Source organism: Pichia membranifaciens, assembly GCF_001661235.1.
Source record: "Pichia membranifaciens NRRL Y-2026 unplaced genomic scaffold PICMEscaffold_5, whole genome shotgun sequence".
NCBI lineage: Eukaryota > Fungi > Ascomycota > Pichiomycetes > Pichiales > Pichiaceae > Pichia > Pichia membranifaciens.
The window spans coordinates 1070410-1093909 of record NW_017566986.1 but is presented as its reverse complement, the minus strand read 5'-3'; the positions used below and the strand labels follow the sequence as shown (position 1 = coordinate 1093909).

Sequence of the window (23500 nt, the reverse complement as noted above, 5' to 3'; positions counted from 1 at the left end):
GATCATAGCTTTAAAAATTGAGTTTTATGTATTATACTACAGGTTTATAAAATTACATGACACTAAAAAGTATTAAGCTTTTAGAAAAGATATGGGAGAATGTTCCAGTTGTACAATTGTTTAAAAGTTTCCAAAACATGGCTACCACTATGGCTGTGATTGAGGTTGCTGCTGCTGTTGCTGCTGCTGTGGTTGTTGTGATTGTTCTGATCGCTGTGGTTGTTGTGGTTGCTGTGGTTGATGCTGAAGTGGTGCATGTTGACCTAAGTGTTGTGGATGTTGGTGTTGACTGAGCTGGGGAGGTTGCGTGGGTGGTGGTTGATATTGTTGAATGTGCTGCTGCTGATGTTGCAAATGTTGGGGATGTGGCTGCTGCTGCTGGAGGTTGTAAAGCGGTGAATTCTGCCGATGTTGTGGTTGTTGCAAGTGCTGAGGCTGATTTTGGTGTTGAGGTTGGTACTGAAGTTGTGAATTATGGGGTAGATAAAGTGAGTGGTGAGCGGGGGCCTGTGACTGTGATTGAATAGTTGGTTGTTGCTGGGATGACAGCTGCTGCGGATGGAGTGGCTGTTGTTGCGGTATTAAGGTGTTGTAGTTGTTCACGGATTTTCCATAATCTTGTATAGCAAACATGTTTTCCTGAGAAAAGCGTTTATTAGGTTGTTGACTTTGTAAAGACTGGTGTCTCTTCATCGCTTCATCTCTATAGCTCTGCTCTTGATAGTAATCATTATGTTGTTGCTGTGAGAGTGGGCGTTGTGCCAAAGGTTGTTGCTGCAAATTGTTCAATAAAAAGGATTGAGGAGCCAGTTTGAGTGGAGGGGCTCCAGGTTGCACCGGCAAATGTAGACCTTGTGTATTTGAAATTTTTGATATAATATCTGGCTCTGGTGGCACATTGCTTTGTGCACCTCCAGTAAAATTATGAGGTTGGGGCATGGTATGATCAGTCGGTTGGTGCTGAAAAGTCTGAGCTTGAGTGTTTGATTGAATATTAGGTACTGTCGAAGATAACAGAGTGGAATCAGAGTGACGATTCAAGTTATATCGATACTTGTGTAATGTATCGGCCGACTCGCTGGGAGGCATGTTGACATGCGAAAACCGATCAAAATTGGGCAACTGATATCTAGTGTCATCTAGCTTTGAATTGTTGCTTTGGTTCCACATACTCGGGTATAATGTGTCATTATTGGAGTTCATTACACTTCCACCTTCAGAATTGTCATCTTCTCGTAATTCGTTGTATGCCCCACCCATAATTTGATAGACATCACCATAAAAATTTTCAACTTTGCCTACTTTTTCTGATTCATAATCGTTGTCTCTAAGTTGGCTGTCTGGGGCGCTACATTTATCACTCTTCTCAAGATCATCAGATGTTTCCTCCAAATTCACATTGAACTTAGGTTTCCAATTAGCCTTCATCATCCACAAACTAATAGGAATATCAATATTTGAGGTTTGCATTTTCGATTCATAACCTTGGTTGTCATCTAGATTCAGCATTGAGTTCGACATCATCAAATTGTTTAGATCAGAAAAAGAATCAGAATTGTGATTGGTTTGCGGAGCATAATCATCACTTTGCAAACTGTAATCTAGTGCAGAGAGTGGAGCAGTCGATGTTGGCATGCTCGTGCTATTGAAATCGCTTGCATTGTTATTAGTCGACATTGGTGCCCGAGAACTTACACTTTCAGAATTGATTTCTGATTTTGTCGACGGCGTATCCGGATTTGAAAAAATTGTTTCCGTTTTTATCTTGATATCATCAACTTTGGCATCTTTATCGGCGCTCATCTCAGCATTTGGAGACATCTGGTTTTGAGGTTGGGGTCGTAGTTTAGATTTTCGAGAAATAGATTCTAAATCTAGCTTAGGTACCAACGTTTCACCTTTTGCGAAAACGCTTTCGGAAAACAACTTATCGAAATTAACACCAAGGTCTTCAAATTTTGAGGCGTTAGGGTCTGAGTTTAGATTGAATGGATCCACCATATTGTGAATTCTAAAACCTGGGTTAACGATAAACGATAAATCTGGAAGTTTGAGAGGAGCCTTGTTGGGTTCTTGAGAAACATCAGCCTTGGCAATATTTCCAGGACTATTTCCTGCAGAGTTATACTTTGGAGCCACTGATTTGACGATTTCTTTCAAATGCTCTTCGGAATTGTAGATGTATCCAAAGATACACATCATTGGGTAAACAACAGGGAACTTTCTATATGTTGCTCTCCAAATACCCAATATTCTGAGGAAAAACTCGTTTGCTATCTTGGATATTTTTTCATCTTCGTTGAGCAAATGATAAAGCATAATGATTGCTGGTGAGGTCAAAGTATTGTGAGAAAGCAAAGCAACCTTTTTGATTAAGTTTTTCGCCACTAGGCAGTCACTCAATAGTTTGATCATTTGAACGGCTTGGAAGGTGATTGCCCATGAAGGGTAGACATCCGCAGAGTGTCTAAGAATATTTGCTCTATGGATGACAATCAAAAGGGTATAGTATTGGGATAGTGACATCAAGGAAAGAAAGGAATGGGTTGATTTATCGTTAAACTTGAATTTCAATTCTTTTGGTAGATTTTGTAAAAACTTTATCATGATCAAATCACATTTTTTCATGAGATGTAACACAGGACGTTTGTTTGTGTATAGCTTGGTGATTTCGTGCTGGATGGCTCCAATCTTGTCGAGTAGCTTACCAAACTTCACTAAGTTGATGAGGTAGATTTGTTCTAAATGGGTCATACCACTATTTGACAGGTCAGAAAAGGTCAACATTTCTTGATCGCAATCGGTGACGTTGATGGCACTAGGCCTAGAGTATCCAAAGGCCGTAATTCGATCTTTAAAGAAGAGGATCCAGTATAGCCTTTTGTACATTTTCCTTTTGTAGGGAGTCAAACTCGAGGCAGGTTTTTGGTGTAAGTTGTAAGCGTAGGCGACACCTACTGCTGTGTGGATCCAGTAATAGTCGTTTTTGGCAATGTTGGACATGTTTTCATTGTTGAAACAGAAGCAGAGGAGGGATTGGATTAAAGCAATGGGCTCACACTCGATGGAGTATTCGTATAAGAACCTTGCACGTTTGAGGAAAATCTGGGCGATCCTCACACTTTCAAACTGCTCCTCTGGGTTCTCGGACTCGGAGTTGGTGTGCCATGCGCCGACAAATAAGACGGAGTTCAACAACAACAAGGACGGCGGGTTTCTCAAGTCTGTGTATGTTTCGTAGAAATTTGTTTTATCGATGATCGGGAGCTGCGGGTTGATGTATTCGAAGAAGTTGTCAATGAACCGCCAGCAAGTTTCTTCGTCTGGGATCGTGAAGCATCCCAACTCATTCAAGATCTGGTAATCCGACTGGCTCAAGGAGTATGTTCTCTTGTAGCTCTCGGTGATTTTAGATAGCGCCGAGTCTAGAATTTCCTTCATGAAGTGATTTTTGTTTTCGTTGATCCCAAACTCGGTTTTCATCAACTCGTGCATGTTTTCCTTCAAGACCACGTTTGGGTCAAGTTTGATGGCGCTGATGTGTGGGTATTCGACGTGGCCGGAGGGCTTGAGGAAGGACAGGGCGAAATTCGGGATGTTGGACGACGGCTTGCGCTCATTGCAAGAGTCCAAGTCGTTCAAGTTGGAGCTTAGGATGCTGACGTCGTTTGCTTTAGTTTTGGAAGAGTCTTTGTTGCTGGCGGCGCCGTTAGTACCTGCGGGGTCCTTGCTGTTGTCCTGGGCAGGATCGCCGCTCGAGACGAGGTTGGATAGCTTCGACGGCACGCCGGAGGAGGATGTCTGGGGCATGACGCCGTCCTTCTCTGGCGGTCTAGAGGCCGGGTGGGCAGAGTGCATGAGGAGGACCTCCTCGTCCAAGGGCGGCATGGAAAGGGCTCTCTTCTTGTTGGCGCTTCTCTTCTTCCTCACGTAGATGACACACTCGGAGCCCGAGTAAAGGCAGTTTGTGCACTTGCTGTTGCTGGACTTGTTGGCGACGTCACACTTGACCTTTCTGTTGTGGCACGAGATGCATGCCTTGGTTGATCTGGCCCGTTTTCGCTGGACGAACGCCTGGGGCCCTTCGTTGTCATTCTCTAGAGCCTCGTCGTTGCTGCTAACATCGTTTCCGCTGCCCGGGACCGGATCACGGGACGACTCGTCGGGCATACTGCTGTTGCTCGTCTCCTTACGCGGACGGTTGCTATGGCTGTTGCTGTCTGTGTTCGACTGCATCTCGACGGGGGCGTATGTGCACCGGGGCTTGGGGGGGAGGACGGGAGAAGGGCACAGCTAGTTGGCGTGTTTGTGTTTGGGCTCCTGCTCCTGCTCCTGCTCCTGCTCCTGCTCCTGCTCCTGCTCCTGCTCCTGCTTCTGTTCGGCGGTGCACCAGCAGCAGACTCTGCGCCGTCTGCGTGTGCATATCTGTGTCGCTGTCGGCTGGAGTGCGTGTGTCGCTGGCACGCACGGTCCTCGGCCCGAACCTGGCACGGCGCCAGCGGCTCACGTGGGGCCTCCTACCCTTTCCCACCCTCTCCTACCCTACCCTACCCTACCCTACGCTCCGCTGCCACACGGCAGAACTCTACACATCGACCACAATGCCGACCCCGAACACCCTGCCTCCGCCCCAGCACCCCCCTGGCCGCAGACGATGGTCACACATCACCACGGTTCCGCCATGGCCATGCAGAAGGGCTGAAGACCTACAAAGACGCCGCAACGGGCGCCGCCACCAGGGGCTGTGCACCAGCGAGGTGCAAAGAGGAGGGGGAAACGGGGCAGGCACGGGGCAGCAAGGACAACAGGTGCAGCGGTTCACCAGAGGAGCAAGCCAGGGCTCAAAGCAAAGGTTTCTGGGGCCAAAAGAGTAAATGTTTTTCCCCCCGTCGGATTCGGGCAGCCGTTGGCGAGTTTTTCCGGGAAAACGGGGACGATCGACGGCTGTGACTTGGCCCGTGGGCTGGGGACGGAGTCAGCAGGAGCGACTTGGGCCCGGGCGGACAGGTGACTCCGGCCAGGCTGCATGTTTCGGCAACAGCCCTCCCCGGAGGGTATATAAACCAGGAGAAGTCCTCTTTCCTGGGCAGGCCAGACAGGGGGCAGGGAGAAGGCGGGTCGGCGATAAGAAGGGAGAACAGCCAGCAAGAACTCGAGACACCAGCGTGCACAGAATGCTCAGAACCGCCAGCAGAACCGCCAGCAGAACCGCCTCGAGAGCGTACTCCACCGAGTCCGCCGAGAAGCTGCTCAAGACGCCGTTGTACGACGCCCACGTGAAGCTCGGCGCCACAATGGTTCCGTTCGCCGGGTACTCGATGCCCGTGCTGTACAAGGGCCAGACACACATCCAGTCGCACAACTGGACGAGAACGCACTGCGGGGTGTTCGACGTGTCGCACATGCTGCAGCACCGCATCTCCGGGCCCAACACAACCCGCTTCCTGCAGCAGATCTGTCCCACGGACTTCAGCGTGTTGAAGCCGTTCCAAAGCCACTTGAGCGTGCTGCTCAACAAGACGGGCGGCGTGGTGGACGACACGATCGTCACGAAGCACGGCGACGACTCGTACTACGTGGTCACGAACGCCGGCTGCAGAGACAAGGACACGGCCTTCCTCAAGGAGGAGCTCGCCAAGTTCGACCAGGCTCAGCAGATCAAGCACGAGAACTTCGAGGGCACGCTTCTCGCCATCCAGGGCCCGAAGGCGCAGCAGGTTGTCGCCAAGTTCACCAACACCCCGCTCGACGACTTGTACTTCGGCAACTCGCGGTTCATCGACCTCCAGGGCTTCGGCACCGACGCCAAGTTCCACATCGCCAGGGGCGGCTACACGGGCGAGGACGGCTTCGAGATCTCCATCCCGGACAGCAAGGTCGGCGTCGACTTCTTCAACGCGCTTCTCGAGTACGACGAAATCGTCAAGCCTATCGGCTTGGCCGCCAGAGACTCCCTCAGATTGGAGGCCGGCATGTGTCTCTACGGCCACGAGTTGAACGACGACGTCTCCCCGATCGAGGCCTCCCTCAACTGGCTCGTCTCCAAGTCCAGAAGATCTCCCGAGGGCGCCACCTTCAACGGCGCAGACAGAATCATCAGCCAGATCAACAACCCCAAGTCCGTCTCCTTCAAAAGAGTCGGCCTGGTTTCCAAGGGGCCTTCCCCAAGACACGGCAACAAGATCTTCTCCGCCGAGGAGCCTTCCAAGCAGATCGGTACCGTTTGCTCGGGCTCGCCTTCCCCAAGCTGCGGCGGCAACGTTGCCCAGGTTTTCCTCGACAAGCCATACAACAAGACCGGAACCAAGGTCAAGGTCGAGATCAGAGGCAAGTTGAGAGATGCCGAAGTCTCCAAAATGCCATTTTACCCAACGTCCTACTACAAGGGCGCTTGAATGTATAACAAGATCAGAGATCGTTATAGTAATCAAACCTACCGCACGCCTGCCTCTCTTGTACAGAACTCCCCTCTCGTGTTATCCTCCTTCCATTTGAAGATAGTAGATCAGACAATTTTTTTCTCCACGGCTAACGCGAAATCCTCACAGGGCGGAGCTGTTTCTGGAATGCTCAGCACTTTCCTGACGCGTATCTATTTACTTCTGCCATCACCGTCTCTGCTTGCGATAACACCAAAAGAGCTGCTCTGCAGGCTCTCCAAGTTACACTTATAACAAAGCAAAAAGATAAATGTACATTAAGCGGGTGATTATCAGAGGCTTCAAAACCTACAAGAATGAAACTGTCATCGAGGACTTCTCTCCCCACTACAACGTTGTGATTGGAAGAAATGGTTCTGGTAAGTCCAACTTCTTTGCAGCCATCAGATTCGTTTTGAGCGACGCATACAACAACATGAGTCGTGAGGAACGACAGTCATTGATCCACGAGAGCTCTGTCAATATCATGTCTGCCTTTGTAGAAATTGTCTTCGATAATACAGACCGCCGGATCCCAGTAGCAAAAGATGAGGTTTCCATCAGACGTACCATCGGTATGAGGAAGGATGACTACACGTTAGACTATAAAAGTGCTACAAAGGCAGATATAATGAACCTGCTAGAAGCCTCTGGGTTTTCCAAGTCAAATCCGTACTACATCGTCCCACAGGGTAGAGTCATGGCGCTCACGAACGCAAAGGATTCAGAGAGACTAGAGCTATTGCGAGACGTTGCCGGTGCCAAAGTTTTTGAAAACAAGTTGAAAGACTCCTTGAAGGAAATGGCGATCACTGGACAAAAGCAGGACCAGATCAAGGAAATGTTGACAGATATCGAAAAAAGATTAGATGAATTAGACATCGAAAGAGAAGATTTGAAATCCTTCGAAAAGCTAATGAGTAAAAAGAAAATGTTGGAATTCAACATTTACGATAGAGAAATGAAGGCTTTGAGTGATCAGATTGAGGCAATAGATGATAATTACTCAACATCGGCCCATGAAACTGAAGCATTGATAACGGAACTTGAAGAAAGAGAAACGCAGATATCACAATTGTCTTTGGACTTGAACAACCTAAGTTCAAAGAAGAAGCTGTTGGAAATTGATCTTGAAATTAACCACAGAGAAAACCAAGAAGTTTTGCAGCAGATCTCGAACATGAACATCCAACTACAGGATGCACAGATCTCCTTAGATACTCTACATTCGGGTTCTTCCTCCTCTGAGAGATTGAGAGCCCTAAAAGTCGAAATAGAGGAAAAGCAGCAACAGCTCGAAGCCACCAGGAAAACTCTGAAATTGCAAAGGGAAAGTGAAGTCGAACTCAAAAAAAAGATAAATGATCTGCGTCAGAAACAAATGTCCATCATCTCCAAAAAAAATCAAACTTCAAGGTTTTCTTCCAAAAGAGAAAGAGACAGATATTTGAAGAAAGAGATCGTATCGCTCAAGGATTCCCAACTGAGGAAAGAAGAAGGACTCAAAGAACTTGAAACTGCCTTATCAAACAGGAAAATGATACTACGGAACGCAATTGATGAAAAACTGAAAATCGAGGAAAACACCAACTTAAACGATGAACTAGCCAAAATCAGAGGACAGATCGCAGAGCTGAATTCTGAAGCAAGAAACTTGGTTGATGACCGTAGTTTGTTGTGGAGAAAAGAAAGTAAGTTGAACAATATCATCTTAGCTAAGGAAGAGAATTTAGCAACTATCGAACAATCCCTCAGAGGTGGTGTAGATCGAATGACTTTGAATGCGCTTGAAACTGTTAAAGCTATTGCAAAACGTCTGGGTCCAACTATTGAGTCCGGTGTTTATGGATATCTTGGTGAATTGATTGATGTATCTGAAAAATATAAAACTGCTGTTGACGTTGTTGGCGGTAACTCTCTTTTCCATATTGTAGTCAATAATGATCAAACAGCAAGTATCTTAATTGAAGAGCTAAAGAAAGAGAGAAACTGCAGAGCAACCTTCATACCTTTGAATCGATTAAAGAACGAGGAATTCAAATTTCCGGCCGGTAGTGAATCAGTTCCACTCATCAAAAAAATAGCTTACGACGAATTTTTGGCACCAGCTGTCAAGCAAATATTTGGTAGAACTGTCGTTTGCATCTCAATTCAAAAAGGTTATGAGTTGTCTGATATATACAGTGTCAACGCAGTCACTCTCGATGGTGATAGGTGTGATAACAAAGGTGTTCTAACAGGAGGTTTTAGAGACACTAAAGTTTCAAGGGTGGACTATCTGAAGAGTTTGAGGTCTTGCAAAGCTGAAATTTACTCTTTAAAAGAGGAATTGAAAACAGCAAAAGAAGAAATCAACTCCAAAGATTTTGTCATCACTGCAAACTACCAAAAAACTTCAACTCTGAAAGATTCTCTGAATGTGAAACTAAGTGAGAAAAGTGAGCTTGCGGCTAGATTGTCAAAAGTAAATAACTCAATAGCAAAATATCGACAAGACATTTCTACAATTGAGCAAAAATTAAGTGCTATCCAAACCTCAGTGCAAGTTATTGAACAAAAGATCAATAATTATAATGATGAGCTGGAAACATCGTTTTCTCAAGATTCCTTCTCGATGGAGGATGAAGATTTGTTGAGGGAATTTTATGAAGAATTACCGTTATTGGAGCAAAATCTGCAGAGTTTGACCGAAGAAATGAATCCCGTTGAATTGAAGATATCATCTCTATCCACTACTATAGCTGATAATTTAGTCCCACGTTATAACCAACTCAATTCTGAGCTTGAGAGTATGGATAGTATGGAAAAAGACACAGATTATATTTTGGCAGATTTGAAATCTAGATTGCAGAAGCTACAAAAAAGAAAGGCAGAGCTAAAAGATATTGAAAACCAATTGACAATTGATGTATCTGATATAAAAGAAAGCATAGAATCAACAAATACTCAGATTGAGAAGCTTAACAGTGCTCAGGAATCATTTGTTAAGCAATTTGAGGATTACGGTAAATCTACGGATAAGAATTTAGTAAAAAAAGTTAGGTTGAGAAACAGAAAACAAGAATTAGAAAGAAATATTGGTGAGTTAGGTGTTCTCCCCGAAGAAACACTAACTATCTATGCGGGTCAGTCTGCGACGTCTTTGTCTAAAAAGCTCACTCAAATCAACGAACAACTAAAGGCATATAATCATGTCAACAAAAAGGCAATGGAACAATTTGTCAAGTTTGCAAAACAAAGAGATTCATTGAAAGAACGTATCTCAGAATTAAGCGAAGCCAAATCCTCAATTGAGCATTTGATAAAAGTTCTTCAAAATCGGAAAAATGAAGCAATAATAAGAACGTTTAGGGAAGTTTCTGTTGGATTCTCCAAAATTTTTGAGAAACTTGTACCTGCTGGTAAGGGTAGACTAATCATTCAGAAGAAAAACTTAGAGCAAAATGCAAACACTATTTCATTATCTCAATATCCAGATACTAATGAAGAGCGAAATGGTAATTCTGCAAACGAGATCGAAGATGCCGATTCAAATGACAACGAAAAATCAATCGAGTCCTTTATTGGAATATCTATATCCGTCTCCTTCAATTCCAAGAAAAACGAGCAATTGAGATTAGAACAACTCTCTGGTGGTCAAAAGTCTTTATGTGCTTTAGCTTTGATTCTAGCCATCCAAAGTTGTGACCCAGCACCATTTTATTTATTTGATGAGGTTGACTCAAATTTAGACGCCCAATATAGAACTGCCGTGGCTAACCTGATTCATAATCTGTCTCGTAATGCACAATTTATATGCACAACATTTAGACCTGAAATGTTGAAAGTAAGTGACAAATTCTACGGTGTTATGTTCAACAATAAAGTTAGTACTGTCAGTGATATTGACGCAGAGAGAGCTTTGGATTTTGTGGAAGATCAACATCGGGTATAATATGTGAGGAGCATTCATTGCTAATTCCTTTTTATGAGATTGTTATAATGTGTTTAATTATTAAGCTAGGAGAATTGAAAATAAAAATTAAATAAAAATACATACTGTTGATAGTTTACTTCTTCGAGTCTTTCATCAAGGCACTAAATCCTTTGTTTTTCTTGGTTTTAGTTTTGGACTTTTTGGTAGAAACAAATTGATTTGCAGTTCTTGCATTTATGAATTTTGCTTTTACTGCATCTCCATCCTCTGAATCTGAATCAGATGAATCAGATGCCGTGTCTGAATCACTATCGGAGTCTGATGACGAAGAAGAACTTGAATCATCAGAAGAGCCTGTGGAATCGGAATCGGATGATTTTGTTTTGGTAGTCACAGTTTTTGAGGATTGATTCTTTTGCATTCTGACTTCAGGAAGTTTTTTATCCAGGAAAGCAGATAATCTTGGTAATGATGAACGTTTAGACAATTCAGCAATCGTGGAACTTTGTGCTTTAGCTAATGTTGGTGGTTTAACATATGGTGCTGGTTTAACATATGGTGCTGGTTTTGGAGGACTAGGAGTCAAAATTTCTGGTGAATTAACGTTATTAGTTATAGAAGCTGTCTTTTTTGAAGGCTCCCGTTTTCCCTGACTCAAATTAGAAGCTTTCATTGCTATCTTTGGTGCCGGAACAATTTTTGGCCTAGAACTTTCATCATCTGATGACTCGTCAGATGAATCTGAACCAGATGAAGACTCCGAACTGGATTTCGAACTTGAACCTGAACCTGAGCTGGTACCCGATGAGGAATCTGTGTCTGACGACGTTTTACCTGTAGCATTCTTAGTACTCTTTGCGGAAACTGGCTTAGCAACTCTGTTCTTTTGGGGAAGAATATTAGACATGTCAATATCTCCACTGATCTCGTCGTGCCTAGCTGCACCATTAATGATCTTTGCATTTTCTTTCATAATGATTTTGGAAATAATTTCTCCTGGAGAGCTCTCCTCCTGTTTTTTGATATTTCTTTTCTTATTTGCAGGAGATCCTTCACTAGATGCGGTGGCGGAATCTTCCGAAATGTTGAATGGAGTTGACCCTCCACTGGCTTTCAGACCATTGGAAGTGTTTATGGACATTTCATTGATATCGGATGCTAAAGAAATGTTAGGTATTCTTGGTTTAGCCGCACTTACAGAAAGTTTTGTAACCTTGATTGCCTTTGCAGGGTGGCTCAACTTCTCATCCTCTGGAGTATCATTTCTAGTTAGAATTCTGATTTTGCTTATGTCCTCATCATCTTCAGTATCAGTAAGAATGTTATCACTATCAACATCAGCAGCAACCGCATTTGACGGTTTTTTTAGGATCCTTGCTCCTTTATCTGCTTCAGGTGTACCATCAATTACAATGACATCATTATTTCTGGAAACTCTCCTCGATCTTTTGGGTGGTTTGTCGGATGTCACCTGTAATTTTATGTTAGAGCTATTCTCACCAGACTGTTCCTTCTCTTTGGCCAATTTTATTTTCTCAGCTTTCTCTTTCTCAGCTTTCTCTTTCTCAGCTTTTTCTTTAGCTGCTTTTTCCTTCTCAGCTTTCTCCTTCTCAGCTTTCTCCTTCTCAGCTTTCTCCTTCTCAGCCTTCTCCTTCTCAGCCTTCTCCTTCTCAGCCTTCTCCTTCTCAGCCTTCTCCTTCTCAGCCTTCTCCTTCTCAGCCTTCTCCTTTTCAGCTTTCTCTTTAGCAACTTTCTCTTTAGCGGCCTTTTCTTTAGCGGCCTTTTCTTTGGCGGCCTTTTCTTTGGCGGCCTTTTCTTTGGCGGCCTTTTCGTTGGCGGTCTTCTCCTTCTCAGCCTTCTCCTTCTCAGCCTTCTCCTTCTCAGCCTTCTCCTTCTCAGCCTTCTCCTTCTCAGCTTTCTCCTTCTCAGCTTTCTCCTTCTCAGCTTTCTCTTTTTTAGCTTTCTCTTTCTCAGCTTTCTCTTTTTCAGCTTTCTCTTTCTCAGCTTTCTCCTTCTCAGCTTTCTCTTTAGCTGCTTTTGCTTTTTCAGCCTTCTCCTTTGCTATCTTTTCTTTTTCAGCTTTTACTTTCTCAGCTTTCTCAGCTTTTTCTTTAGCTGCTTTTTCCTTCTCAGCTTTTACTCTTTCAGCTTTCTCAGCTTTCTCCTTGGCTGCCTTCTCCTTAGCTGCCTTCGCTTTCTCAGCTTTCTCGGCCCTGTCCTTTGCTGCTTTCTCTTTCGCTATCTTTGCCTTCTCAGCCTTCTCTGCTTTCTCTTTCGCTGCCTTCTCTTTAGCTGCCTTTGCAATTTCTGTCTTTTCCCCCTTCTCCTTGGCAGCCTTTTCTTTAACTGCGTCTTCTTTATCTGTCACTTCAAAGGTTTTACCATCAGGAATACTCACTTGAATAGCGGCATTACTAGCGGGCGTAGGCACGGCCCTCGTTTCGCTCAGCGGAGCCAACTTAGAGCCATTCTCTTGGTTACCAGAATTTGGTTGGTCAAGGCGTGCTGGTGATTTCTGTGCATTGGTTGAAGGGCTGGAAGTATTGGACACTTGTTGGGTCTTCTGCTTTTTATTGGTTTTCTTGGTAGCAGAGCCGCTGACAGAAGAGCGTTTGTTTGTCATGGATAACAAACTAGTTTTATTTGACTCTGGGGTCTTCAGTTCTATCGCAACATTTTCGGGTGAAACATTCAGAGAGGAACTTGATAGATCGGCATTGACTATCAAGGACGAATCTGCAATAGCTTCAGAAACAGGGGCGGTAGCAGGTGTTTTAGTGAGCCTATTCCTCATCGCATCTTCCTTCGTAGAAACACTGGCTCTTTTTTCCTCTTGTTCAACATACATGGAGCCGTTTAAATCCTCGTAATCAACTTTGGACAAGTCAGGTTGAGACTTAGCATTCAACATACCTGAGGTAATTCTAGTTGGTGATCCAGTTGCTACTATGGGAGAAGCAATTTTCAGATGCTCACTTTTGTGTGGATGAATAACTGTGTCGTCTACTTCTGGAATAGCCAATGAGATATTTGGGCCCATATGGGATGCATTGGCGTCTTCTTTCATGCCTATGGGTTTATTCATCGAATGATATGAATGTGAGCTGCGGCTAGCAGAAGAGTGTTGAGGCTTTGAGAATCGGGATTCTTCGTCGAAAGACCAAATGGACGTGTTCGCCAGAGACGTACTCTCAATGCTGTGCTTTAAAGTTTTAGGCTTTCTAACTTTCTTCATGACACTATTGAGATCACCAGCTAGGTAGCGCTTTCCGTTGCTGTTGATGATGGCATCGTCTGATTCGTTGAACTCGTTAGCAACTATCACGCGGCATATGTTATTGTTGTCAAATACCATTTCTGCTGTATAATCTGGATCTAAGTCGCATTCTTCGTAATCTTGGATATTCAAAATGTGCAAAGGCTCTTCATTAGGATAAAGCTTGAGAAATCTTTGACTGATCTCTTGAGCAATGGTTTCAAGCCGATTACTGGAGTATGTTATATGCAAAAACTTCTTTGTCCTTACATTTTGTGTCTGATGGGACGGTAACGACACAAAAGAGGTCGGATACGCGGCAAAACTAGAGTTAGGGTTGTAGCTTTGCAATCTATGAAGATTGAACTGGCTAGCGGGGATTGGAGTACTGATTGCATTCAGCGCTCTTTCAGAGCCTGGGCCTGGAGAGGAAGAATAGGTTCTGAAAATCGAGTTTTTCCCACCGTTGTTGCTCTTCGAGTTGTTAAGGTTGTTTCCGTCGATATCGTCGGCGTCTCCTGCATTATCACTGCCGGTGTTAGCAGTGCCGCAACTGGAGCTTTCCACAGTGGAGAGAGAACTCTGTGGGATGATCAGGACCTGTAGCTTGAACATCTCTGCTGGGTCGTGGATGCCGCTATAGCTGTCCGCTTGCAAAAGTGTGAGGGCAGGATAGTTGCTGTTACACAAAGAAGGGTGCAGATTAAAGAAAATGCACCTTTTTGACAACAAGCTTCATAGGGTGGAAAAAAATTTAGGCGCATTTTCGTTTTCGTGTTCGTTATTTCATCCCAGTTAATATACATATATATATAAATATCATACTTCTCCAAGTTACTATTGTACAGCTGGTTTACTCTGGTTCAACGAGGTCGACACCGTTGTCAAAAGGTACCGGGATGTCAGATTGTTGTTTTTGCTTCAAGTCATCATGTCCCCAGACACTGATGCTTCCGTCCTTGCATCCGGAAAAATACCGGACCCTGTTGTGGCCCGTGCACACAACGGAGTAAGATCGATTTTGGCCTAGCCTATCCGAGGCCTTGTTTAGTCGTGCAACTAAGCTTCCATCCTCTACCCGGTACACTAAGACTTCGCCGCTATCTGATGGCACCCAGAGAAATGAGACTTCCGTTTCCGCAGCAGGACTGAGGCACAGCTCGATGTGCTGCTTCGTTTTATTTCTGATCAAAGGCCCGAAGTTTAGGGCCTTGTTGACCGGTTTCCGGAAAGAGCACATATCCCATATTCGGAGCTTCTCATCGTTGCCTAAAGTTATCAATTCTGTGCCGGAAGCGTTGAACTGAGCAGAGTTTATAGCGCCATGGTGGGCTTTGCATTTGAGTTTGAGGTCCCGTTTGCGCTTATTCGACTGTTTCTTCTTGTAGCTGGCCGCAGTGAGGTTCACGTCGAGCTCAAGCAAAAACTTATTAGAGCTTCGGATATCCCACCCATAACATGATCCTTCTACTCCGCCGCCGATACAAAGGTAAGGGCTTGCTGGGGACCAGCAACAGCTTGACATGTAGCCAACTCCTCCCATCATCTTTCCTCCGCCCCCCAAGTTCTGTGTGTCGGACAAAGTACGTAGGTCCACAAGTTTCAAGCCACCGACACCGCCGTCCAAGCAACATGCTACAGTTGAGATATCACCGAGAGGGTGGAAGTCAAAGTCCAAGATTCTGGATCCTAGTTTGAACGAGTGGGCCACATCCATTGTGTTCGAGTCGTAGAGATTCAGCTTGAAGTCGTAAGAAGACGAAAGCCACATGCCATTATCAGGCCACCACTTGACTTTGGTAACCCCAAAAGAGTGCACGCTTTTCCTTGGCAACGTTACAGAGGGCTTGAATCTCCTTTGGCCGCTGACTTCGTCTACCGTCATCGACTGCAAGTCCCAGAGCTTGATTGAGGAATCAGACGAGCCAGACAACAAAAACCTGTTGTAAATGCCATCCAAAGAAAGTGTGTTCACAGAGGCAGAATGTGTTTCTCTAGGAAAAACCCCTATATCGTTTCGATAGTCGAGATTATTGAGCGTTCCGTACCGGGATTCGTTGTATATTTGAAGCGGGCTCATTACGGTCTGTGTCGATACTGCTGAGTAGCAAGAGCCAGCATACACTTCGGAAAATGGAGTGTATATCATCACAAGTAGGGTGAAGGAACTCAATGGCTCCTTCTCTGGCTCCCAGTTTTAGCCAATGAAGGGTAGAAAGCAAGAAGCGGAAGGTCAAGGCTTGCAAATATTCAACTGTCAAAAAACATGTTGCGAACCGCGTGGGGGAATGACACGCCAATTTTTGTTGACTACAGCAGATCAGTTGAATATGAAGGAGTATGGCTAGTTCGGGCTGAGGCAACAAGTGAAAGGCTTATTGATAAAGCTACTCATCACCAACAATGGATTTTGAAGAAGACCAGACGTCATCTTCCCAGTTTGACGTGTACAGGCACCGGGCGGAAGTAACGTACCGTAAGTTCCTAGACTACATTACACCACACATTATTGCCAGATGGATTGCGACATATGTGATCATCATAATCTTCATGGCACGTATTCTGGTTGTTGAAGGGTGGTACATTGTTTGTTATGCGTGGGCCATCTTTCTATTGAACATGTTCTTAAGATTCTTGACCCCAAAGATCGATCCATCCATTGAGCAAGACATCCAAAACGACTCTGTCGAGGCCGGCACAGGGAAGATGGACGAGAACGACGAGGAGTTCAAGCCATTTATCAGAAGGTTGCCTGAGTTTAGGTTCTGGTTGAAGACAACGGTGTCTACCGTTGTCGCCCTCTTTTGCTCGTTGTTTTCTGTGTTTGATATTCCTGTCTTTTGGCCGATCCTCGTCGTCTACTTCATCATCCTTTTCATGGTGACTATGAGAAGACAGATCCAGCACATGATCAAATATAGATACTTGCCTTTTGATTTGGGAAAGACAAAATACGGCTCTAAATAACTGCCTTAGTTCTGTTTTTTCTTCAGCACTTTCCTTCATTCAGCTTAGCACGGAAGATGAGCGGTTTATAAAATCAGTATCATGTTTGTATTCTTTTCAACATCAAATTTCTAAAACTTGATCTTTTTTACTACTTTTTAGCATCCTATAAAAGTTCTTTCCATTTTAAAAGGGTATATACCAGAATTGCAAACGCCAAGCTTACCATTCTGCCTCTGTTTGTAGTCGAGAGGTACAGCAGTGTGCCGAGCATAGATGTGGTGAAAGAAGACACTCTCAATATGTAACGACTATATCCCACAGCCTTGTAGCTCTTGCTAAACTCATTTAGCTGAGTGGTTCTATCAATCAAATATCCAGCATCGTTGATGATTCTTTCCGGAGCTGTGAGGCTCACATTGACAATCATGTAAACAGGAAGATGGTCAGAAAAGAGACATTCGGTAATAGTATCATACGCAACTGCTTTGTATTTCGGTGTTTTGGAAGATTCAGGGTATCCGAGATACAAGATCCGGTCACAGTAGGAAGGAATTCTGTTCCTGTGGTAGTTTTTTGTTCCAATATGAAACTTGTAGCTTGGTTTAAAACAAATAGCAGGCTCTTCAAAATCTTGCAAAATCAAGCCGCCTTTTTGCAAAAGAGACAATTCATCTTTCTTGAAAATAAAAGCTGGATCACAATTTTCTGTCCCTTCTCTGTTCTCCGTCTCATCAAAATCGAGTCCTTTCGGAACTAGCCCAAAGGCTCCTGTTGCACGATAATTAAGATCTCCAAATATGAAGCAATGTGCATCTGGCTTTAGCACACACCATCCATCATCAAAGATCAGTTTGCTGAAAACATTGTATAGATCCTGATTTCTTCGGAGCATGTGTTGTACCTTTTCTCCAGCGTTGAGATGCATACACACAAAAGTGAACTCCGCCGATTCATATGTCAATCTAACACCAACTCCCCCCTTGAGGTTAGTACAGAAAGTTCCAACGGGGTACCCCCTTGACTTGTAAATTTTGTGGATCTTGGAGATAAATGGTGATACGATGATGAGGCCGACAGCCCCAAAATGAGCAATCGAGACCACAGCAAAAGACTGCATCTCGTATCTGTTTTCTAAACAGGTTATCAAATTATCAGCAATCCATATTAACTTTTTATTTACAACATTCTCATCGGTTGCATCTAGAATGGATGTCACTTCCTGGAATCCAAATACATAGAGATCAGAAGCCTCTTCCGGTAATTTCTCGTTTAGGTGCTTAGTGAATTCGGCATTTGTTGGAGTCTTCTTTCCACAATTGAAAGTTGAAATAAAAAGTTGTGCCTCTGACATATGTTTTCCTTGCCAATATATCAACCTGAGTTTCGAGCAACAATAATCTCGAGCTGTATAATGAGTTGTCACAGCTATAAGTTCGTTGCGTAGTAAGGCTTAAAGTTATCAGAAGGTGGCATATATCAGCCGTTCCCATTCATGGTCCTAAGTTGGCGCGATCACGTGATGACGACAACGTTGAGGTTTGTACCTGTGAAGTCCTTCCTACGCAATATTACATTAGCTTGCTATTGGGGCACTAAAAGCTGGTACTGCTTAGGAAACTGCAATTTTATAACATGCTTGAATATTATTTATTTTCAATAAAGAGTACTGCTTAGACCATTTCTAGATGTACGAGCTTTTGAAAAAAATGTGACATGAGTATATTTGGAGAATTACATCTGCTACCATCCGGGTTTCAAAAGAAAAAAGAATCTGGTTTGTACAAATATTAATACAGCATTTTTTCAGATAAATAAACTAAATTAAAAATCATTTGATTAAACGATATAAGTTTTGCTTTTTTGCTGGTTTCAATCTTTTTGTAAGGCTTTTTTCTCAATTCCGGGCATTTTCAAAAGCTACAAGCAAAAGAACAAACACTGCGCAGGAAATAGTAATATGGGATACTTGAAGTATGCAACGAGTTATTGGCAGATGTGAGCATTCTTGATCCATGTTTGCGGTTTGTGAATTGCAAGAGTACTTGGGTACTTGATTATTAATCAAATAAAAATTAACTCCGCGGATATAGGGCATTGCATGGGGAAAGCTATGCACAGAGTTCCATTGAAGTTTCAATCCCACTATAAAAGAAAGCCAAGGTAGAGCTTTTACGGGAGCATTTGAGCTGTTGCATTTTGGTTTGCTAAGATCAGTACCAAGCTTGAAGATTGGATCAATAACCAAATTATTGCCTTTTTTCGCACAGCCAAGCATGAAGATTGTTTTATTAGGTTCGAGAGGTAACATTGCAAATCCACTTTCCAAGCTGTTGGTTTCAAAAGGAGCCGATGTTACAGTTATAACTAGATCGCAGAAGAATGTTGACGCTATTGAATCTGACGGTGCCAAGGCTGCTGTCGGCTCTGTCGATGATGTCGAATTTTTAACCAAAACGTTTGACAAAGCAACTTCAGTCTTTATCTTGATTCCTGCTAACTTGTTTGAAAAGAACGCGTTGAAAACAATGATTGCACAGTGTAACAAAGTTTGTGATGCAGTTTTGAAAGCCGGTGTCAAACATGTGGTCTACCTCAGTGGAATTGGCTCGGATATTCCTGAAGTCGGATTCCATTCCGAAAATGAGCTCATTCTAAAAAACAAATTAGCCGGTTTAGATAGCGTTTATCTTGTCCGTCCATCTGATTATTTTGCCAACTTTTTGCGGAACATTGACTCAATTAAAAAGGATGGTGCAATCTACTCTAATACACCAAAAGAGCAAGTCGAATCGTATGTTCACCCAATTGATGTAGCTGAAGTTTGCTCAGGTTTGCTATTCAGTCCAGGTAATGACATGTTCAAAATCATTAATGTTGAAGGCGATTTTGCAAGCGGAGAGCAGGTCGAAAAGTTGTTGATGGATGCAATCCACATTCCTGTCAAATGGGTGCATTTATCTGATGCTGATGCATCGAAGGCTCTTGTAAGTGCGGGTATGCCAGAAGAAAATGTTATGCCATTACTCACCATATTTTCAGAAACTTATCATAATGGAATCACAAATTTTATTAAAAATCAAGGTTCTGTTTATGGTAAGCATAAACTCGCAGACTATTTTAAAAAAGAGTTTGCGGCCGAGTACAACAAGTAACTTTACTTCATTGCTGAAGACGAACTTTCATAAAACCTAAGGCTTATATACTTTAATTCTGTGTTTTTATAAATTTTGCAGCTACTTTCAAAGTTTACATGCTACTAGTACTTTCAGCAACCCCTGATTCATTCTCTAGAGTTAAGACTTCTAATTTATTCAACTTTGGCCGGAGTTGCATCGCTTTGACTAAGCAATGAAAAGTGGTCATCAGACTTCCAGACCCATACACTCAACATCAACGATTACTTCAGCACCACTCTCTATCTATTTTATTGAGTAGTCAGAGTCCCAATTAATGGTTAAGGTTATGCCCATCTGGCCCGATTTATACTTGTAATTGACGTCGATCGCACTGAGTCTCTCCGAATTTTTGCCACTACTCCGAAACGGAGAATATAACAGGGACGATGCTGCGACTGCACGAAATTCTACAGTCACATTCAGAAACTGAGACAGAAAGCTAGACTAGTCTTGAACTACATATCCTTGAATGGACTGGTTGTGGGAAAGTGCTGTAAATTATGGAGGAGGATTCTAGCTGCACTTGCAGTCTTGCAGTAGTGACCGAGTGACATCTCCGGTCCGCGGAGTTAAGTCTTACCAGGAAAAAGCTGAGAATGCAATTCATCCTCCGGTTAAAGCTCAAAGTTAATATTGAATTTTATGGGTATAGCGTTAAGATACCCCCATTTTCAACACTAGTGTAGTCTTATTAAAAAAAGGATAATACAAAAATGTATGAAAAAAACATTAAACGTGAGTGAAGTTTGATGGATCATATAAGAACATTAAATTAAAATATTAGGAGTTATGAAAGGTATTAAGATTAGGAGTATTAATTAAGCTGGATAACATGATTAGTAAGCATGTCTGGACATGGTAAAAGAAAAGATCTCTTCAGTTCAAAAGAACTGGACTATGACCACCTGTGAGTTTGATTAATCAATTGATCAGACTCTGGTGTCTGAGCTTTGACGACTTGAAAGGTTAGTTGACTCACCAAAATCTTTGGCATCGTTTGTAGCTGGGAAGTTGGATGTGTACAACTCTCTCTGCTTCTTGGATAATCTATCTGGTCTGTAAAATCTCAAGTCGACTCTTCCGACTAAGTAAAGCACATTACAGATAGTTTCGAGGGCCCCCCACAAAACATACATGACAACTGGGTCATAGATCCAACTCTGGTTTAGGAATACCATGTCCATGAAACAAGCAATGCATCTGAATAAAGAGCCGATAAACACAAAGATAGATGTGATGAGGATGATACAGATGGAGATGTTATGCTTCAAAGAGAACTTCTGTTCACCAACAGCTTCATATTCCCTCAACTCTTCCACTTCGGTCTTATCTTCGTTATCAATGATATCCATACCACCACCAACAATGGTTCTCTTTGGAGTTCTTGGGTCATTTCTGTATCTTTCGAGGAATACTGTTTCACCCTCTTGGGCCGCATTCTTCTTAGGGAAATAGAATGGGGAGAAGGACTTGATCCAGAAAGGCTGATAAACCAAAGCCTCTCTGTTAGCCTTGCTGACTGGAAGAAGGTATGTGAAGAGAACAAAGGCAAGGGAGAGCAACGAGTAGAGGGTAATCAAGATGGAGGTAACTTTGACAACGTTACGGCACATGTCATAGTGAGATCTGGAGAGGAAGTAGAGATACGGAACAACACCTGCAACGATGGTCATAATGACGACTGCAATGACAACAGAGTAGAGCGCAATCATGAGATACCAGAAGTAGTTGTTGTTACCAAACACAGGATGTCTCCATGTGAAGATTCTCTGTGCTAAAACGAGGTTGAACGAGGCAAGAAAGACGATTGGCAAAACAAGCAACACTTCGGATGCAATTCCAACGTGCAACCTCAAAATGTCCTTGGCCCAGACAATTCTCAAGGCGAAGCCCAACCATCTCAACGTGGCGTAAAAACAGAAGGCAAATGATAGCCAGAACTTGTGACCTCTCATGTAGTTGATTGTGAACAAACTTCCGTGCGCAATGGCAATGAGAACGAAGATCGCCAAAAAGACGGCACTTGGGGCAACGTCCTTGTGGTCTGGGTAAGAGCCGAATTGGGACTGTTGCTGGCCTTGAACATAGTTGATCAAAGAGGTTGGAATTTTCTTGGCACTATCCAAATGTAATAGTTTCTTAGTGAGGTCCACCAACTTGACAATGCCTGTTCCGTCGGCGGCATTGTCGGTCTCCATCTTGATCAAATTTGTGATTGCACTCATCGTGAAACTAGGGTCGCACTGTTGGTGTGTATTGGTCGAGCAAAGTCAGGTCGAATCGAGTCAAAGCAGGTCGAGACAAGAGCGGAGGTCACAGGGTACAGCAAAGATCTGAAAAATATGACACTGAATTGAGTACTGTTATATATCAGTCAGAACTAGACGTGACACCACTTTCTTTTCCAGTTTTGGGTATCGAGGAAATGAAAAATTTGCTTCCGATGGGGGTCAGAGCAAGCTAATGGTAGAACAAACGAACAGTCGTGCAGACGAGCAATCGAACAATAGGCAGGCAGGAAGTGGAAAAACAGGTTAGAATAAAACCTAAAGCGTCCTCAAGATATGTCTGTGCGGTTGCCGAAGAGCTATATGTGAAAATGTTGGTGTCAACAAAAAAAAACGTAAACAATGGCCGCTTAACGGCTGTGTCTCACGAGAAGAGCACGGAAGGGCCGATGCATTTCCTTTAAATAGCTGTCTGCAGGGCCTGCAAAAGGTCGTGCCGTTGCAGCTAGCGGAGGAAGGTGACAGGTCGCTGTCATAAAGTCATGACATGAGGAGCCCTGCGAAGGCCCGGGACATAAAAAGGGTGCCTTTACGTGGCGTAAAGAAGCGCACAGACAGCCTTTTCTGTCTGTCACTCGTCTGCCCTCACCGGTTTACATGGGGAAATCACAGAGTGGGGAAGAGGGGAGGAGGATGCAGGAGGGAGGAGGACGGGCAGGACGGGGGGTTCTGCCCGGGGGGTTCTGCCCGGACACTGTTGTGCAGCGAAGTGCAGTGCAACGAGGCCATTGCCGAACCTTGCATTACGTCAAACGGAGAACACCGCAGCGCCCTGCCCGTTCCATCTCCGTGCTTCTCTCTTCCCACGGCTTCTCTCCCCGCCGTCTACGAAAGCCGGCTCACCAATGCGCTACATCTGTGGCCGCCGTGTATTTCCTGCTGTGGAAGCTCCACCGCTGACAACCAGTCACACCTTCTTCTCCTGCCTTGTTCTGTCTCCTCTCTTCTCCTCTTTCCGTCCGGCTCGTCTTCTTCACGTCAAGCGGCACGGCTGTGTGCCCATCGCACAGCCGCTCGCGTCTATTTTTGTTGGGTCCGGTTCTCTCCGCAGGCGAATGCCGCATTCGGAAGGAGGGTGCTCTCTGCCCACAGATGTTCGGGGTTTGCTAAGAACGGAAGTGGGACTGGGAGGGGGCAAGGACAGGGGCAAAGATGCCAGCATGTTTGGTGAAGTCTTTTGTTTCCCGAAAGGGCAAGTACCTCTTGATGTCCCTGTGGACCTTAGGCTCTTCTTTTGCTCATGGTATTGTTTTTCCTCCGAGCAAGAAAGTCTTGCTTTGGTTGCACATCTCTCCCCCACCGCCAGCTGCCAGCTTTGAATACGGACAAAACTGAGTTATTGGCTGAAGATATAAAAAAGAAGCAGAAAAAGTCACTGAAGCCTAAAAAATATAAGAAAGAAAAAGTTTTTGCTTATCGAAGATGATTACGATTTCGACGAAGTTGACAATGCATTAGCAGACACAACCAACCCCCCTGGGGAGAAAAACAAGGAA

The 23500-nt window shown here is 44.0% G+C and overlaps 8 protein-coding genes across 8 annotated transcripts; 3 read left to right on the top strand and 5 right to left on the bottom strand.

Moving 5' to 3' along the window:
- Positions 1-25: 25 nt before the first annotated feature.
- On the bottom strand, positions 26-4345 carry PICMEDRAFT_17834 (hypothetical protein). The gene has a single exon (XM_019161766.1). The coding sequence runs from the start codon at positions 4234-4236 to the stop codon at positions 148-150; it is 4089 nt and encodes a 1362-aa protein (XP_019016475.1). The 5' UTR covers positions 4237-4345; the 3' UTR covers positions 26-147.
- A 949-nt stretch (positions 4346-5294) lies between these two features.
- On the top strand, positions 5295-10353 carry PICMEDRAFT_35996 (hypothetical protein; the record flags this gene model as incomplete). Its single annotated transcript, XM_019162977.1, has 2 exons — positions 5295-6308; positions 6703-10353. 2 exons carry the CDS (start codon positions 5295-5297, stop codon positions 10351-10353), a joined length of 4665 nt encoding a protein of 1554 aa, XP_019016474.1.
- Positions 10354-10468: 115 nt separating this feature from the next.
- PICMEDRAFT_74125 (hypothetical protein) lies at positions 10469-14206 on the bottom strand (the record flags this gene model as incomplete). Its single annotated transcript, XM_019164685.1, has 1 exon — positions 10469-14206. One exon carries the CDS (start codon positions 14204-14206, stop codon positions 10469-10471), a length of 3738 nt encoding a protein of 1245 aa, XP_019016473.1.
- A 157-nt stretch (positions 14207-14363) lies between these two features.
- Positions 14364-15773, bottom strand: PICMEDRAFT_17823 (hypothetical protein). The gene has a single exon (XM_019161764.1). The coding sequence runs from the start codon at positions 15669-15671 to the stop codon at positions 14445-14447; it is 1227 nt and encodes a 408-aa protein (XP_019016472.1). The 5' UTR covers positions 15672-15773; the 3' UTR covers positions 14364-14444.
- Positions 15774-15994: 221 nt separating this feature from the next.
- PICMEDRAFT_74123 (hypothetical protein) lies at positions 15995-16558 on the top strand (the record flags this gene model as incomplete). The annotated part of the gene is made up of 1 exon (XM_019164684.1): positions 15995-16558. One exon carries the CDS (start codon positions 15995-15997, stop codon positions 16556-16558), a length of 564 nt encoding a protein of 187 aa, XP_019016471.1.
- Positions 16559-16703: 145 nt separating this feature from the next.
- Positions 16704-17891, bottom strand: PICMEDRAFT_74122 (hypothetical protein; the record flags this gene model as incomplete). The annotated part of the gene is made up of 1 exon (XM_019164683.1): positions 16704-17891. The coding sequence occupies one exon, from the start codon at positions 17889-17891 to the stop codon at positions 16704-16706; it is 1188 nt and encodes a 395-aa protein (XP_019016470.1).
- A 532-nt stretch (positions 17892-18423) lies between these two features.
- Positions 18424-19983, top strand: PICMEDRAFT_17821 (hypothetical protein). Its single transcript, XM_019161761.1, has one exon. It carries the CDS (start codon positions 18814-18816, stop codon positions 19690-19692), a length of 879 nt encoding a protein of 292 aa, XP_019016469.1. The 5' UTR covers positions 18424-18813; the 3' UTR covers positions 19693-19983.
- A 540-nt stretch (positions 19984-20523) lies between these two features.
- PICMEDRAFT_17820 (hypothetical protein) lies at positions 20524-22293 on the bottom strand. Its single transcript, XM_019161760.1, has one exon. The coding sequence runs from the start codon at positions 21939-21941 to the stop codon at positions 20646-20648; it is 1296 nt and encodes a 431-aa protein (XP_019016468.1). The 5' UTR covers positions 21942-22293; the 3' UTR covers positions 20524-20645.
- Between the last annotated feature and the right edge of the window lie 1207 nt (positions 22294-23500).